At 40.5% G+C, this 18357-nt stretch overlaps 1 protein-coding gene across 9 annotated transcripts in view; it reads right to left on the minus strand.

Moving 5' to 3' along the window:
• LOC141126887 (synaptotagmin-like protein 2) overlaps nt 1-13286 on the minus strand; it is a 129575-nt gene extending 116289 nt beyond the window's left edge. For all 9 annotated transcript variants that reach the window (XM_073612927.1, XM_073612938.1, XM_073612937.1 and 6 more), the window contains exons 1-2: nt 13182-13286; nt 4873-5240 (exon numbers count right to left, since the gene is read on the minus strand). In XM_073612927.1, the coding sequence (XP_073469028.1) occupies nt 4873-4973 (101 nt within the window). In that variant the 5' untranslated portion in view covers nt 4974-5240; nt 13182-13286. The remainder of the gene's footprint in view (nt 1-4872; nt 5241-13181) is intronic.
• Between the last annotated feature and the right edge of the window lie 5071 nt (nt 13287-18357).

Raw genomic sequence — 18357 nt, forward strand, 5'->3', positions numbered from 1 at the left:
GCCAGCAGCTACGCATACAGTAACAGCTGGCTTTTAATATTAGGACACTTAGCTTTTCATTTTTGGAAGGGGAGACCGAAACATCGCTTTAAGTACCACCACTGACAACAATGATATAAGGGGCTATTCTTGTCTGGGGGCTACTATTCAACTGACACCAGTGATTCAAAGGACTGCTTCTTTGTTGAGGTTCACTAATCATACCAATGGTCCAGAATTCACTGTCCCACTGACACCATTGATTTGGAGAACTAATCTTCCTCGGTAGCCACCATTCTACTGACTCCTATGGTTTGGGGGTTATTTTCTTCTGGGGAAGGGGGGGGGGGGGTGTCATAATTCCACTGATTTGAGGGCTAATCTCTCCTTCGCTGTATTGAAGGATAATTTATTTATTTTAATGAATGGAAGGTTTAGGAAGAATTCACTGGGCCCTGGCTGTGAATTAGTGAAACGTTTAAAGTGTTACTAAACCCACAACAGTAAAATCAGTCTTATATGCAGTAAAGCATAAGGGTTAAACCCCCGAATTGTGTAAAAAGGCTGTTTGATCCTGTCTTCTGATCCTCCCCTTCTTCCACAGTCCAAAACAAAGCCTTGGGGACACTCTTCACATGCTCAGTTTGGTGTGTATTGCTGTTTTTTTTTTTTTTGGGAGCGTGCATGTGATCCACACAGGGCCAAATCAGCACTGTCCGGACAGAGGGTCAGGGGTCCTGCAGCCTCATAGGACAATTAGGGGAGAATGAAAACTCCTCCTACAAGCTTTAACTAGACACTGGTAGAAGTCACAAAACTGCTATATAATGCTGATGAGAAAAAGGTATTTAGCAGTTTATATTTACTAAAATAATTGCATTTCTATGTTCTGTGTGTATGTGTACTGTGAGAGACCAGATATAGTGAATGCAGACGCCGGGGTTTAGTAACACTTTAAAAAAAAGCAGGGGTCTCAAACTGGTGGCCCCCCAGCTGTTGCAGAACTACAATTCCCATGAGGCCTTGCAAGGCTGACAGTTACAAGCATGACTCCCACAGGCAGAGGCATGATGGGACTTGTAGTTCTGCAATAGCTGGAGGGCTTCCAGTTTGAAACCCCTGCTTTAAAAGGGCAAAGCTTGGATTGTGGACACCAGCACCCTCTCATTAGCCAATTATCAGTTTTCAGTGAGATTATGATTGGTTTCTTCAGGCAATTAGGTCTAAAGTATATATATCCTTTACTCTGTGCAATACCTTACACCTTAAGGCTCGGTTCACACTGGGGCGACTTGGGATCCGACTTGTACGCCCTCAAGTCGCCCCAAAAATAGTTTCAATGGGAGTGAACGCTAGCGTCTTAATAGACGCTACTGAAGTCGCTCCGACTTCAGAGCGTACTCCCTGTACTACTTTGATCCGACTTGGTAGGCGACCTGTACCATAGAAATAGAATGGAAGTCGCCTCCAAGTCGGATCTCTCTGTAAAGTCAAGCGACTTTGCAGGGAAAACCCCTCCCTCCCCCCCTCCCTCCCAGAGAGCTGATTGGCCACAGGCGAAGTCGCCTGTCATGGAGGCGACTTCAAGTCGCCTTGTAATTTGCTGAAGTCGCGCTGAAGTCGCGCTGAAGCCGCGTTGAAGTCGTGTTGCCCCAGTGTGAACCGAGCCTAAAACTAAATGGAGAAAAAAAAAAAAACCACAAAACAAAAGTAACTTCTCAGGAAGTGGGCAACTAAATGCATTGGAGAGATAAAATCTGAACAGCAAGAATCACAAAACATATGAAGCATGCAACACCTTTTACACTGGAATACATTTTTCTTACCAAATATGTGTACAGACCACAGTATTTAGAAACACCTAACTGGCATGTCTACAAGCCATATTTCTTAGCAATTTTGCACAAGTAATCACTTGTTTTGGATTTACATAGACCATACATTTCTTTTTTCTTTGAATAAAGTCAGGAACTGTTGATCTCCCCATCAGGGGTCCCAAATCAGAGATTTCCCCTTTTACTTTCTGCCCAGAGACACAGAAGTATTTACGAGGAGATCTTTGAAGCAAAATGGATGTCCCCTCCAAGACAGATGTCACCAGAACAGGTGTCCCCATTGGAATATTTCCTCTCACTTCCTATTACTGTAATTACCCAAAAAGGTTTGATGTTCCATCACTGTCTGTACTGAGAAAAAATGGCCATCAGGACAAAATAGTAACAATAAAAAGAAAATTCACTGCAACACTTCACCTTTATTGATCGATCATGCAAAAGACATCACCTTTATTGATCGATCATGCAAAAGACATCACAGAGTGCAGAGTACAGTAAAAGTTGACGCGTTTCGCACTGTATTCATAAGGTTATGAGTAAGCGCTAGCCACAGCGCATCAACTTTTACTCTACCCCACAGGGTCTGGGATGTCTTTTGCATGAAGGATCAATAAAAAGGTGAAGTGTTGCAGCAAATTCTGGATTTTTTTTGATTATATGTCTGCAGACGAGCGGTGCTAGCACCTTCACCTAAACCCTGGCTATGCTGTGGATGGTTAATGTGGTCACCTGGAGCAGCTCTCTCTTCAGAGGACAAAAGTAGTAACCTCACCAGCAGGAAAAATTGAGACAAAAAAAAAACAAAAAAAAAAAAAAAAAAAACACCACATGAAAATCAAAATGTGAAAAACTACAAGTGTGAAAAAATATATATAAAAAAAAAAAAAAAAAACCACACACATTTTGGCATTACATACAGTTTAAGCACCTGGTTATATACTTTCCCCTGATAAAGCCATGTAGGTGGTGAAAACGTGTTGGATGTGGGAGCACAAGCACTACAGTCAATAATTTGATGCTGGTAAGTGCAATAAGGAAAAGAAAGCAGAGAAAAATAGACAGTAGAATAAAAGGAAAGGCAGCCATATATAGAAATGATAAACAGAAAGAAGATGCCAGATGCTGAAAAACACCACTACAGAGTAGACTCATTTTATTTTAGGCTCGGGGGCAGGTTTTGCTTAGTGATTTTATCCCCCTTTATCCTGTTTTTTTTTTGTTGGGGGGGGGGGGGGGGGGGCTGTATTGGGTTTGCATTTGCTTGTATCTATGTAACTCTAGCACGAGCCACACATACATGCAAGTGTGGGCCCTGGTTCACACCAATGCTGTTTTGAAGTGCACAACTTAAAAAGCTGTCCGATTTAATGTGCAGCTTGCCGATATCTGTATTATTAATATTCAAGATTTATATAGCGCCAACAGTTTACGCAGAGCTTTACAGTGTATAGGGGGGACAACACAATTACAGTACAGTTCAATACAGAAGGGACAGGAGGGCCCGGATCATAGAGCTTACATTCTAAAGGGAGGGGGTTGTGGTACAAAAGGCAATAGCTGCAGAGAATGATTTGATGGGGGTGGCTCAGGGACAGTTATTATTAGGTGGGTGTGGGATAGGCTTCCCTGAATAAATGAGTTTTCAGGGATCTCCTAAAAGGTGGACAGGTTAGGGGCTGATCGACATACCTGGGCAGGGAGTTCCAGAGGATGGGAGAGGCTCTGGAGAAGTCCTGAAGACGAGCATGAGAGGAGGCAACAAGGGAGCTAGAGAGAGGGAAGTCCTGGGAGGAGCGGAGGGGGCGATTTGGGCGATATCTGCAGATGAGGTTGGCGATGTAGCTGGGGGCGATGTTGTGAATGGCCTTGTATGTTATGGTTAGCATTTTGAATTTTACACGGTGGGGTAGGGCAAGCCAGCGAAGGGATTGGCAGAGAGGGGCAGCAGTCACGGATCGGTTAGTGAGGTGTATTAGTCTAGCAGCAGAATTCATATCTGTATGACTTTATTTAATAGATGTCAATGCACGACATTGCAATGGTGAAGGAACCTTTTTCTGATTTTCAGCAATTTAAATGGTTCCCATGCCACAAATAGGGTGCAACTTGCATGTGACTTTGAACTGTCAAGTCACATGACAAGTCTCACTGGTGTGAATCAGGGAATATTTTGCTATTTTTTTTGTACTGCAGTTACTGTGTATTTATTCTGTTCAGGTGGTCTGCCCATGTGTGTGCTAGTCCACTTGCTTTCTTTTTGTTTTGTTTTTTTTGTTGTTTTTTTCCCCAAAAACATGCAGAATAAAAAATAAACAGAAATAGAACTGATAGATAAAAAGATAAAAATGAGAAAAAAAAAAAAAAAAAAAAAAAAATCTAAAAAAGTTTGAAGTCAAGTAGGAAAAGGACAGAAAAAGAATCAGGTATTAATGCAACTAGAAAATAGAGACGAAAATCTATTCGGTGAGATAAGGAAAGACTGGACTGGAATACAGAATAAATCGTGAAGTCCAAAAAGGAAAATTACTCCACAATCAGCATTAAGAGATTACAGTGGCATAATAGACAACAGGCAGGCGAAAAAAAAAAAAAAGTTTTAAAAAAAAAAAAAAAAAAAAAAAAAAAAAAAGTTTATTTTGGATCAGTGGAGTAGACAAGCCTAGATGAAGGGGGGGTATATATATATATACATACATACACACACACTAACACCTATTTCTCCCCCCCCCCCCACTTTTTTTCTCAGAAGGGTCAAAGTGAAAAATGGTTGAACCAATAAAAGTGCCAGTTATGTGTAAAGAGGCTGGTCATCACTCGTTATCTCTTTCCCAAATGTCCCTGAATTTCACTCTGCAATAAATTCCCCCAAATGACTCTCGATATATACACCACATACTACTATGCTCTGGATAAGAGTATTCACATGACATTTAATAAATGCCATCAATGAACCCATCTAGATAAACACAGAGCTCTGGAAAAAAAAAAAAAAAAAAAAAAAAAGGGAAGGTCTAAAAACTTAAGGTCTAAATTTAACTCAAATAAGAAAATGTCTTACTTTACACGCTCATCCTCCGCCTTCTTCAGCTCAGCATCTCTGTTGAGGACTTTCAGGATCGCCTCCTGCTCGGCTTCCGTTAAAAAGCTGAGATCAATCATTTTGCGTTCCAGAAATCAATAGCAGTGTACGTAGAATATGAGAACGATCCTCTTGCAGACAGTCTCAAAGGAGGCCGGTTGAAGTGCAAGAATCTAGCCCAGTCCACTCCTTGGTCTCTGAAGAACCACTGAGCATTACTCTCAGGCAGCAGAATTTTGGGAAGCAGCCACGTTATCGTTTGCAAAGTCACATGCTCCACATCTGTACATTTCAGGTGTCACTTAGGGTAGACTTTTCCAAGCAGAGGCCAACATATGACACATCACCTAGGAAAAAATAAATAAATAGAAATGTAAAAAACTAAAAAAAAAAAAAAACCACACACACATTGTAGACTATGAGTTGCTAGATTACTTTATAGACAGACACAGAAGTGTCAATTCACTACAGACATGCATGTTAGAAAAAAGGGAATTTGGAACTCAGAATGGGCAATCTTTCTCTGATGCAGTTTCACTTTAACTTACAGGTCCTCTCCCTACCTCCACCTGGAGAAGCAGCAAACCAAGCTCATTTCTGCATTTGTGGCTGCATTCACTCCTGAGTGTTTTTGCGTGATTTTTGGGGCATTTCTGCACAGTGCTTTGCATGCGCTTTGGAGCCTTGGCATTTTTGTATTAGCCAATATAAAAAAAAAAAAAAATAGTAACAACATTTATTAATAATGTGTTACATAATTTGTTGCTATGCGTTTCTGCTTTCAGTTGCTTCAAAAATGCACCAATCTGCCCGAATCAAGCTATAAAAGTAGCTCCAAAACGTTGAGATTTAGGACTTAAATGTACACATAGCCTAGATTTTGCTGCGTTTTGCGGCCGGCGGTCAAAACATTCCTATCCTGAATGAGATTTTTCCTTGTTCAGGAGAGGGAGGTTGAAGCTCCCCTAACTGCAGCAGCTCCTAAACTCTGGTAAAAGTCTAATGTGCACATGGACACATAGGAGTCGATTTACTAATGGCAAATAGATTGTGTACTTTGCAAAGTGCAGTTGCTCTAGAGATTAGCAAATAAGGTAAGGATTCATTTTGAAAAGAGTACCCAATCACGTGCAAGAAAAAAAAAAAAAAATCATTTTTGCTTGCACATGATTGGATGATGGAAGTCAGCAGAGCTTCTGCTCATTTACCAAGCTCTGAAGCAACTGCAAAATGCAGTCTTTTTCCCTTTAGTAAATCAATTTTGACAAAAAAAAAAAAAAAAAAAAACACGCCAGAAGCTCCTAAACTCAAGTTTAGGAGCTGTATTGTACGCCTTAGGCATTTTGGAGTTATCAATCACCACCATAGAAAATAATGAATATTGTTATCCCCGAATGTTTTGTGCTTCCAGCTACAAAATTCTCAGGTGTGAAAGGGGCAATGTGACAGAGTCCCCAATCAGCACACTCTTTACACTGCAGCATGCCCGATTGGCACCCTGCCTATTCTCTAAACTTTGATAAGCAGGAACTGCAAGAGCCAAAATTGGGTGCTTGCATTAAAAATAAAGAAATAAATAAAAAAGGGGAAAAATAATGTCAGGACAAGTCTGATCATTGGAGGAGAGCAGGCTGCATTCCCAGCATAGCTAGAGAACTGACCAAGATGTGCTCTGCTTAGTGTGGTCAGTTTTTAATAGGGAGAGGGAGAAGGAGAGGGAGAAGGAGAGGGAGAAGGAGAGGGAGAAGGAGAGGGAGAAGGAGAGGGAGAAGGAGAGGGAGAAGGAGAGGGAGAGAGGAGAGGGAAGCAAGAACACCAGGGATTTCATGATACACAAAGAAAGCACTACAAAGAACGGGATACTTTTTCCATACAAGTTCATGGTACAGCAGACACACATCAGGAATATGAAATTTTGGGGTAACAAAAACACTTTTAAAGTGGTTGTAAACCCGGAAATACAAAACAAAAACCATCAACCCTGCAAGACAAAAAAAAGGCATAATGAGCTATGCATCGCATATTAGCTCATTATGAAATACTTACCTTAGATCGAAGCTGTTGCAGCGGTCCCCGCACACCACTGTGATCAGCGACATGTCTCCCAGAGTGATTTCTGGGTTCGCGGGCACCAGCACTGATTGGGCAGAGCCGCAATGACGTCACTCCTGTGCACGCGCGGGAGCCACTGGTCACGGCTGCTGAAGAAACAGCATGAATGGCCCGTTTCTTCACTGCGCATGTGCCGTCAGCGCAAGCGTATATGGCAGTGATGGTGAACCTTGGCACTCCAGATGTTTTGGAACTACATTTCCCATGATGCTCACTACACTGCAGAGTGCATGAGCATCATGGGAAATGTAGTTCCAAAACTTCCGGGTTGCCAAGGTTTGCCATCACTGGTATATGGTAAATATCTCCTAAACCATGCAGGTTTGGAGATATTTACAGTACCTACAGGTAAGCCTCATTATAGTCTTACCTGTAGGTACAAGTGGTGTAACTAGGTTTACAACCACTTTAAGTTGCGCCAAATCCAGATAGCCAACAGGTCCAACCATTCCCTGGTAATCTGCGTATGCAAATCATAGTGTAGTCATGTCCAAGTTGACAGTTGACCACCACTTGATCTAGCAAAAAAATATTACAAACTTATTCTAGCTATACAAATGGCAACCACCTCAACCTATAACTAGCCTTAACAGCAAGGAGCACATGGAAGGGTCACTCACACACACAAAAAAAAAAAAAAAAAAAAAAAAAAGTCCCAGCGCACTTACCAGCTAGCCTGCAACAAAACCAAAATTGACAGTGTCTAACAGCAACGAGGGCTTTAGTTGCACAAATGTGCATGGGGACACACTGGATACCTTCAGCTGCCATTGTGCCCTTTCTCGGTGTCCTGCGAGTCCCTGTACCTTTAAAAGGAGGGTGGGCTCTCTGCAGGCAAACCTTACTCTATTCACCGATATATCTATACACTTCAATTTGGGAGACTCAAAATTATAGAGTTAGGGCCGCAGTACATTGGGGGTGCCTTGAGGCTTGCAGCTAAACCCCTTGTTTTTAAAGGTTACCGTCAGTAAGAGTCAATTTTGTTTTGTTGCAGGCTAGCTGGTAAGTGAGCTGGGAATTTGTTTTGGATTCCTTCTAGCTACCCTGCAGTACTATATATATATATATATATATATATATATATATATATATATATATATATATATATATATATATATATATATATATATATATATATATATATATATATATATATATATATATATATATATAGTGTGGGGGAGCTATTTTATTGCAAAAAGAATATAAAACCTGTACATACCAACTACTGGGAATTACAGTTGTAAATTAGTGTTTAGATAAGGTTTCCAGCAAACGATTGTGTCGAGAAGGTGATTTTTTTTTTTTTTTTTTAATGGTGTACGCATACTGTAAAGTGATGCAACTTTTTTTTTTTTCTCCAAAAAAAACACCTTTAGCTGACACTTCAGTGTGAAAAAATGCTCTTGAACATCCAAAGTTAGTAGTAACCCTGTCATGAGGAAGTATGAAGGTTGCCAATACTGGGAAGCTCTGCCTGGTTTCAATACCTTTGATACACAAACCCAGAATATGCATGCTACATATTGTAATGGAAATTTGTAAGTTCTGTATATAAAAATTGTATTCTATTTTGTATGTATTGCACACTGCCCTCACTGTGCACACAGCACTAATAATGTTTTCAGTACATGTTTGCATTCTTTCGAGTCCTGATTAGAATTAATCCGCCTATGTTATGCCCCTTGTTACCATAAACGTACAATTGTAATATTAATGTGATACCTACGTAATTATGTGTATAAAAACCTTCAATTGCGTCATAATAAAGCAGAACAGTTATTTGGAAAGATGCCGAGCGTATCTTTTTTGTCTGTTCCCTACTGCAGTAGTTAATAATTTGGAACCACTAATCAATGAGGATAGGAGTTGCCCATCTATAAAAATGTAAAGCTCAATATCAAAATCACAAAAATAAATAAAAAAACATTAACAAAAAAAAAAAAAAAAAAGAAGGGGGAGGAGCAAGAATTCCTTAGCTCTATATTTGTTCCAAGTCAGATTCTGAAAGCTTTGAAGCCAAAGTGTTAGTATGACAGCCAGGGAACATTCAAGGAGAGGTCAACCATGTCAGCCACCCATACTTTTCTCATGACCCAATCACTCTAACCTGGTCTTTCATCCAACACACCAACATACATTCCCCTTAAATTAACTCAAAAAAAAAAAAAAAAAAACACTCAACATAACTCTCAATATAAACCCTTAACACCTAAACTTAACCCCTTAAAAATTCTAAGCTTACCACCTTCAAATACATACATATCTTATCACCAACAGCATCAGGTCTTCCTGCACTAGAATCAGAACCCTGTCCCCATGCCAAAAACTAGCTGTGCAGTTACTGGTGCAGAAAGCAAAATGATTTGGTAACATTTTTACTTCTCCACGCGTTCGCTGTGGGCTTGATGCCAATATACAAGGTTAATCACCAAGTCAATAATTTGTAAAGCTTAAGAGATGACCGTAACACGCAAAAGTATATTACAGTATGGTAAGAAGTTTGTGAGTATGTGTAATAGGGTTATTCAAATCAGGGCCATCTTTAATATTGATTGGACCCTGGGCAAACATTTTCCTGGGCCCCCACCCTCCCCCACTCTGAGACATACAATAATAAGCAGCTGGAATCAAAATCTGTTTACTGCAGATCAGGCAGCGAAAGATTACATTGAGGGGTGCACAGCCTGTAGGGTTGAGGGGTGCGCAAATAAAAGAAAACAAACCCACCCTAAATATCCAATATGAGTGTTGAATCTTTTTTAAATAATATGGTGTCATGCTCTCATGGAATAAACCATATTCCCATTGCATAAGTTTCTGGGGAGAGCTCTAGGGTACTGGGTGCTGTAAGGAATCAAAAAGTGTCAAAAATAATACTGCGCCAACTAAGATATACAAAGCAGCCACATAACAATCAGACCAATTGTGAACCAATAAAAAAGCGCCACATTGTTTTATTTTTTAATTTTTACTGGGTGCTGTAGCAACCACCAGCTGGAGACTGGATCATGAAAGCCACAAAGATATATTTGCCAGTACACCACGGATCTTCAAGTTGAGTCCAAATTTTTTTTTTTTTATTAAAGCATGATCACATCAAAAACAAGAGTGCAACGTTTTCGGAGTCACACAGGACCCCTTCGTCAGGCATGCAATTTGAAGATACGTGGAGTGCTGGCAAGTATATGCATTGATGCCCTCATGGAAAACCCCCAAAGTTTACTTTGGGTACAGAATTATGGCCCAACCATCACATATGGGAGACACCCGATAACTAACCCTCAATGTAACTCTAACACCTAACCTATCATTTATAACATTTGAACCAACCCTAAACCTTACGTCTCCAACCACTGAACCTAAAACACCAGCCTAATCTAGTCCCCAGCTGAATCCCGAATACTGCCAGACAGCTCTGCTACTGGGGCTGTGGATCAGTTTCCAGAACTGGAATATACATTTTTCTGTGTAGGACTTCTCTTTTGGCTCTGAAAACTCTGGCAACGTTTTTTTTTTTTTTTTAGGCAAGTTCACTGGCGTTTGTGGACAAGTACAAGGTGTTAAGGAAAATTTCAATTATAGCCTCTCTACAACCTGTGTGTAGCTCACAATACCTTTGAGCCCCATTCCTGAAGTCTTCCCTGTGCAGCCCTGATCGAACCCTGCATCTACTGCACAAAGCTTCATTCATTTCCATCGATGGGGCCCATACTCCTCAGGGTAGGTGGGGCCAACCAAAAATAATGAAGGTCTTTTAGTTAAAATTTTCCCCTTACGTCCCAAAAAAAAAAAAATAAAAAGCATGCAAGGAGGTCTCTCCAGTTGAAATATATATAAAACCCCCTTTTAGTAGTATGATGAGTTGGGGGTCTGTTTACATCAGCGTGTTGCAGTAATTACATGTTGAATGGGCTGACCCCAGACAACCCCCCACATTACACACAACACTAAAAAAACTGGATGAAGTTGACCATATTGTCATCCCTTGGCTGATCCATAGCTCCCAACTGTCCCTGATTTCAAGGGACTGTCCCTGATGTGGAACAATGTCCCACTGGCTCATTTGTCCCTCATTTTGGGCTGATCTATATATAGTTGTATATAAAATGCACTTTTTATCTTTCAAAAAGTGTTTCCCAGTGCTAAACCTTTTATCCAATTTCTTAATTGCTACATTTGTAAATTTCAAAACCAGTATAAAAAGGAATAGTAGAAGTTGAAATAAATAAATAACAAACACACACAAAGCACTTGTGGGTTAACTACTTTTTTTTTTTAACCTATAGTATTCCTTTAGGGGGAGTGGCAAGGGGTGTATCCTCTGCCTACATACATTTTCTAATAGGTGTCCCTTGTTCCTTTCTCAAAGTTGGGAGGTATGCTGATCAAATTATGTAAAGTACGGTCTCAAACACAGAGTGATCAAAATCCAGTAAAGACCAAGTTGGACCTTTTCACTTTAGCCAGCAATTTATCTTGACATTTTCAAAATCGGGAGCTATGACGCTGCTAGCCACACCCATGCCATGCGCCATCAAGTAGGATGCAGATCAGCTGTAAGGGTGACAACCAAGGGTGGCAAATGTGCTAGAATAGGCTGAGTATACAGTAGCCACCCTAAAGAAGAAAAAAGTAAAAATCCCAAGAGTTCTGTGGGTAAGAACAAGACAACACAAGTCTTCTTGATGCTGGGCACTGCACAACCAGTTTGATAAATTGCCCTTAGTTTTACTATGTCTGAGGATTTCCACAATACACCTGCAGGTAAATTTGCTTTAAGCTTATTGTAGCCCTAATCTAATCACTCCCAACATTCTGACCCCCCTACCCCCAGGCAGTGCTCATTTTCCTAGACTACATAGAACAAACTTCCCCTGTGCAGCCTTGTGTAAACCCTTTCATTATATAAAGATTTTAAATCTCATTTCGCCCTTTAGCTTTTTTCCTCTATGTTAACCAAATAGCAGCAGTCAATGAGGCTTTTTTGTTAGGATTAATTGTTAAGAAGAAGGACTAGGAAACAATTTAACATGCAAGTTATGGAATGCTTTGTCACAATAACCCACATGTTCCTAGCAATTAAAAATACTTTTTTTTAATATTAAAACACAGGGAAAAAATAAAAAAAATAAAAAAAGTATGTATATTATTTATGGTACTTATATAGCGCTGTCAAATTTACGCAGAGCTTTACATATACATTGTACATTCACATCAGTCCCTACCCTCAATGAGCTTACAATCTAAGGTCCCTAACTCACATTCATATATACTAGGGGCAATTTAGACAGAAGCCAATTAACCTACCAGCATGTCTTTGGAGTGTGGGAGGAAACCGGAGTACCCAGAAGAAACCCACGCAGGCACAAGGAGAACATGCAAATATATTATATATACATACACAGATAGAGATATATACACACATACATATTCATTAACACCTATTTCCAATATAGAGAGAATATATATATATATATATATATATATATATATATATATATATATATATATATATATATATATATATATACACATATATACATATACACATACACACACACACACATACATATATATTACACACACACACACACGAGAGAGATATAGATATATCTTAAAACAAAACAAAAAAAGCACACGTACACACACGCTTATAAACCATACCCCATAACTGGAAAAAAAATAAAACACACAACACTAAAAATGTGTTACTGTACCAACATTTGCTATGAAGCTAGAGGCATTTTATTCATCCCCTTATCCATCTTTGGTTACAGAACATTCCCTACAGTATTCGACAGTTGACTTTTTCAGCAAGGAGTCAGGAGGACACTGGAAAATATATCCAGGAGCACAACATTCTCTATGGGCTACAGTACTGATCGACTGTTAAAAAAAAAAAAAAAAAAAAAAAAAAAAAACACACAACACTTTACATAATGATAGGGGAATTATTCTAGCTATACTCCTGTGTAAATAAACATTCCCTTGGAGACTTTGCATAATTTTGGCTCACCTCTATAGTGCAATAAAGGAGGAGATCTAGAAAACACTCAAACCAAGAGGAAGGCGGGTAGGGGGGAAAAAAAAAAAAAAAAAAAAAAATTATTTAGAAGAAGGAAGATCGAAAGCGATCTGGAGATTAAAAAGCGTGTCTGGAACAGACTTACACAAGGCAGGCAGCAGTCCCATGATGGGAACCCGACCCTCGACTGAGGCCGTCGGGACAAGACGTTTCTAGTCAACAAGTTGCTGAACACTGACTCAACCTGTTCCGGTTCTGCAACATTCATTAAAAACTAGAATCTAAGCAGTTATGCCAGAGAAAAAAAGGCAAGCATGTAAAATATGCCTTTTGTGGTTTTGAGCTGTCACTAAAATTTTAGTCAAAAAATGTCAGGCTGGGTTCACATATGAGCACACATCGGCTCACAGCTGGAGTCCGGTTCACCGTTTCAGGTCCGATTTCAGCCCCAAATTTTTGTCTGAATTCGGACAGGAAACGAACCAAAAGGCACACAGCATTCCCGTGCAAATTGCACCAAAGCCACCGCGGAGATACGTGAACCGACTCCATAGAGGGCCAGTCACAATCTGCTATTGCAAATTCGCACTAGTGTGAACCAAGCCTCAATCTCACTGATGGGAGCAAAGGGTGTTACCATTTATTGCTCAACTACTTCCGGACCGCCCACCGTCGTTATTCGTTGGCTGTTTGAAGAGGAATAACGTTATGGCAGCAGCTAGCTGCCAATACCCCGGTATCCTCTTCAGTGATCGGTCTGGTTTCAGATAAAAGTGGTCTCTGCGTTTGATTCGCCGCAAGATCACTTTTATCAGTGGCGGAAGAGGGCCCCCCGACGCCACGCTCCGGTGCCCTCTGCCGCTTACCGGAGCCATCGGCAGCGGCGGAGGCGATCGGATCTTCACCCTTGCTGGGCATGGGGACGAGTGAGGGGGAAGATGGCCACCCATCTCCATAAAAAAAAAAAAAAAAATGCAGGGCGGAAGCAACGTCACTTCCCCCATAGCTCTTTAAAAAAGGGACATTTTTTTATCATTTTTTTTTTTTTATTGTATTTTAGTGTAAATATGAGGTCTTTTTGACATCTGATCTCATATTTAAGAGGACCTGTCATGCTTTTTTTCTATTACAAGGGATGTTTACATTCCTTGTAATAGGAATAAAAGTGACACAATTTTTTGTTTTTAAAAAACAGTGTAAAAAGAAAAAGAAAGGTGGTAAAATAAATAAGAAAAAAAAAAATTAATGTTTTAAAAAACGCGTCCCGTCTGGACGAGCTCACGTGCAGAAGCGAACACATACGCGAGTAGCTCCCGCATATGAAAACAGTGTTCAAACCACACATATGAGGTATCGCCGCAATCAGTAGAGCGAGAGCAATAATTCTAGCCCTAGACCTCCTCTGTAACTCAAAACATGCAACCTGTAAAATTTTTGAAAGTTTGCCTATGGAGATTTTTAAGGGTAAAAGTTTGTCGCCATTCCACAAGCGGGCGCAATTTTGAAGCGATGGGTATCAATTTACTCGGCGTAACATTATCTTTCACAATATTAAAAAAAAATAAATAAATTTGGGCCAACCTTACTGTTGTCTTATTTAATTAAAAAAAAAAAATGTATTTTTTCCCAAAAGCACTTGTAAGACCGCTGCGCAAATACTGTGCGACAGAAAGTATTGCAACGACCGCCATTTTATGCTCTAGGGTTTTAGAGAAAAAAAAAAAACCTGTTTTTAACTTGTACACAACAAATCTCAGAAAGAGGCTTGGTCCCTAAGTGGTTAAAGACCGGGGTCAACAAATTAAGGCCCAAGTCTAACAAAAAAAAAAAAAAAAAAAAAAAATAGTATTTAATAGTTTTGTAACTCAGAATTGTATTGCGGTTTCCCATGTACCCTGACTTATGGGAGTTGGAGACCCATTTCTCAGGCATTGGGACAAACTGTGGAAACTTGAAGTGCAAGTGTTTTAAGGATTCTGCTGAGGGTGCAGGGGTCTTCAAACTTTCTAAATAAAAGGGCCAATTTATGGTCCTTCAGACTTCAGGGGGGGCACCCAGACTGGCAAGCAGGAATGGAAATTTTCCTGGCATCAGTGGGAGTAGACATCAGCACATCTGGTATAAGGGGGGGACAGCGCCCCATCTCTAATATATAATTAGGAGGAATAGTGCCCAATTATTGGTGTCAGTCAGAGAAATGGTTTCTCATTGTGGATGTCAGTCGGCAGAATAGTGTCTGGTATCCGTGGGAGGAATAGTACCACAAGTGCCAGATAAAGTCAAGCAAAGAGCCACATCTGTTCCCCTGGGCTGCAATTTGGAGACTACTAATGTAAGGTTTCATTTTAAATTAAATTAAACAGTTGATATACATGTATACTTTTGACCACATTGTGTGTGATGTGAGCCCAAGTTTCCATTATGAAAGATAATAAAAAGAACGCAAGAATGTAAACATATACATTTCAGTTATTTAACTTGTATCATGAAAGTCCCATAATATTGGTAAGCAGGGGCTTTGCTAGGTCTACAAAAGATCTGGGGCTAGAGCCCATAGTAGCGTAGTAAAGAAAGTCATACGCTTGGGGGGGCATATACATGTATATACAGTAATAGGTGTGTATATATATATATATATATATATATATATATATATATATATATATATATATATATATATATATATATATATATATATATATATATATATATATATATATATATATCCCCAGAGAGCCTCCTCCTTACATCAGGGTCCCTGGAGAGCCTCCCGCTTGCATCAGGGTCCCCAGAGAGCCCCCCCCACTTACACGAGGGTCCCCAGAGAACCTCCCCTTCCTTGGGGACCCCTTCAGAGACTTGGGGCTATGGGCCCCAGATTCAGGGCTATAGCCCCAAAAGCCACCCCCTAACGACGCCACTGTTGGTAAGCATTATATGAAGGAGGACTTAAGATGACCAAAAAACTTTTAGCACTCTGGGAACCCAAAAGCGTCACCAAAAGGTTTTTAGAAGTTGGGGATATTTAGTCACAGACTTATGATGTGACTTTGAGGCCTCTGAACTTCCCACAGATTGTGGTTGTGATAAAAGGGGCTCCCAATTGTTGTTGCATACGCAATTCCATCTATTATTTTGTCACCAGCACCCACCACCGAGAAAAGATCAAGTTCTGTGCACTGGACTATGGGCTCACATTTTTTATATCACAAATAGCAACACCTGTTGCCAACTACGCATCAGTCTCTAATTCCCAATTACATCTGGGACATCGCTTCATTGCCCAGAATCCTCTCAATAACTAGGCAGCTCCTTTATCAACTGCCAAAAGAGCTGCTGGGTCAATCACAGCTGGCACTGATGCAGCACTAAATGAGATACAATTATATAAAAAGAGATGAAAACCGCACTGGCCGCCTTCACATGACCCTACAAGGAAGATAATGAAGCATTGGCATTGAAAACCTGTCCAATATCTGCCCTGCAGTTCTGTAATTACAAGGTTACCAGAAAAATTACCAGTCTTACCAGAGCCTGTCATTAACAGCAACAAGGAAAGGACTTCAGACTGCTACCACTGAGCCAATACAGCCAAATGTATACTTCTACTGAACAAAATACCCTTAGGGATTCAAACAAACAAGGTTATAACCATGGAAAGGAAGTGGAGGATACTCCATAGTCAGCCAGCTAAACCAACCTTTACGTAGCAGTAGATTGCTAAAATTAGTCAAACATTAATCTGCACGGAAGTCAGTTGCAAAACAAAAATTGGTGGTCAAAGTGACTAATTTTTTTTTTTTTTTAACCCAATTGAGGTTTTGTATTTTATGCAGAGAAGGATTTGGCAGTCCTCCAAAAATAGACCAAAATGGGCCATTAAATACACGGTCAATGCATGCAATCTGAGATACAAAAAAAACACTTTCAAGCTCTGAAAACGTGGGTAAAATTTGAATCTCAACACTACTGGACTGAGCTGTGCAATAGTTAAAATTAGTCTGGTTTATGTATATTTTGGCAAGGTCTTTAATAGCTTGGTTCAAATCACCATTTTCCTTTTTTTTTTTTTTTTTTTGGGCATATTCAGACCCTTCCGGGTCCATGCGGTGTTTTAAATGCATCAACTGCAGCAAGACGAGCGTTCTTCCTTTGAATCCACCACAATGGATCAAAAACTAAACTTGCATGGAGGCATTACTGTGGACTAATGCCGCGTACACACGGTCGGACTTTTCCGGACGCCGATGGACCAAATCCGACGGACAATCCGATCGTGTGTGGGCTTCACCTTTAGCGGACTTTTCCAGTCGCAAATCTGACGGACTTTAGATTTGGAACTTGCTTCAAATCTTTACGTCGTAACTCCGCCGGACCCAGAAATCCACTCATCTGTATGCTAGTCCGACGGACAAAAACCAAAGCTAGGGCAGCTATTGGCTACTGGCTATTAACTTCCTTATTTTAGTCCGGTGTACGTCATCACGTACGAATCCGTCAGACTTTGGTGCGATCGTGTGTAGGCAAGTCCGGTCGGTTGAAAGGCTGTCGGACGGGCTGTCTGACTTTTGTAGCTGAAAAGTCCGACCGTGTGTACACGGCATAAGGGGCCAAGTCTTTTGGAAACCTGCCTTATAACCCTTTCCAGTGTTATGAGCTTGAATGACTCTTCTTCGTAGGTCCTCTCAATTCCCTTTTGATTAGGCCATGCTGCATGTCCAAAAAAACTCCATTAACCACTTCGGCACCAGAAGACTTTACCTCTTTCATGACCAGAGCTTTTTGATTTTTTTTATATTTTTTAAAATTTAATTATTCGGTATTGTGCTACTTTAACCACCCTATAGCATATTTACTGCTACGGTTTGGTTCTCCTGTGCAGGATCCCGTGTGTGTGAAAATATAATACATATACACACACACACACACACACACACACACGTGATCCTGCAGTTCCGCCTAGGGGGCGCACACAAGCCACCTCTGCTGTGATTAATCTGATCCGATCTGCTAAAGGGGGCTTCCAGTTTCGGATAAGCCCCTTGCCCGCAGACAACCACTGGCCAGGGTTGTGGGGAAGAGGCCCTTGTCCCCATCAACATCAAAGCATGCGTGCCCCCCCATGTTGAGGGCATCAGGCTACATGCCCGGATAAGGGTCTGAATTTTGGGGAGCCCAGAACTTTAATATCGCAGCTGAACAGCTGCTTTGGAAATTCGCACTGGACAGGTGTGAACCTATCCTTACTAAAAAAAAAAAAAAAAAAATGGGAGTGTGCAAAAGCTGATGCAGCTGTGTCTGGTAGCCAATCAGCTTTTAAC

Source organism: Aquarana catesbeiana, linkage group LG02 (assembly GCF_042186555.1).
Source record: "Aquarana catesbeiana isolate 2022-GZ linkage group LG02, ASM4218655v1, whole genome shotgun sequence".
Classification (NCBI taxonomy): Eukaryota; Metazoa; Chordata; class Amphibia; order Anura; family Ranidae; genus Aquarana; species Aquarana catesbeiana.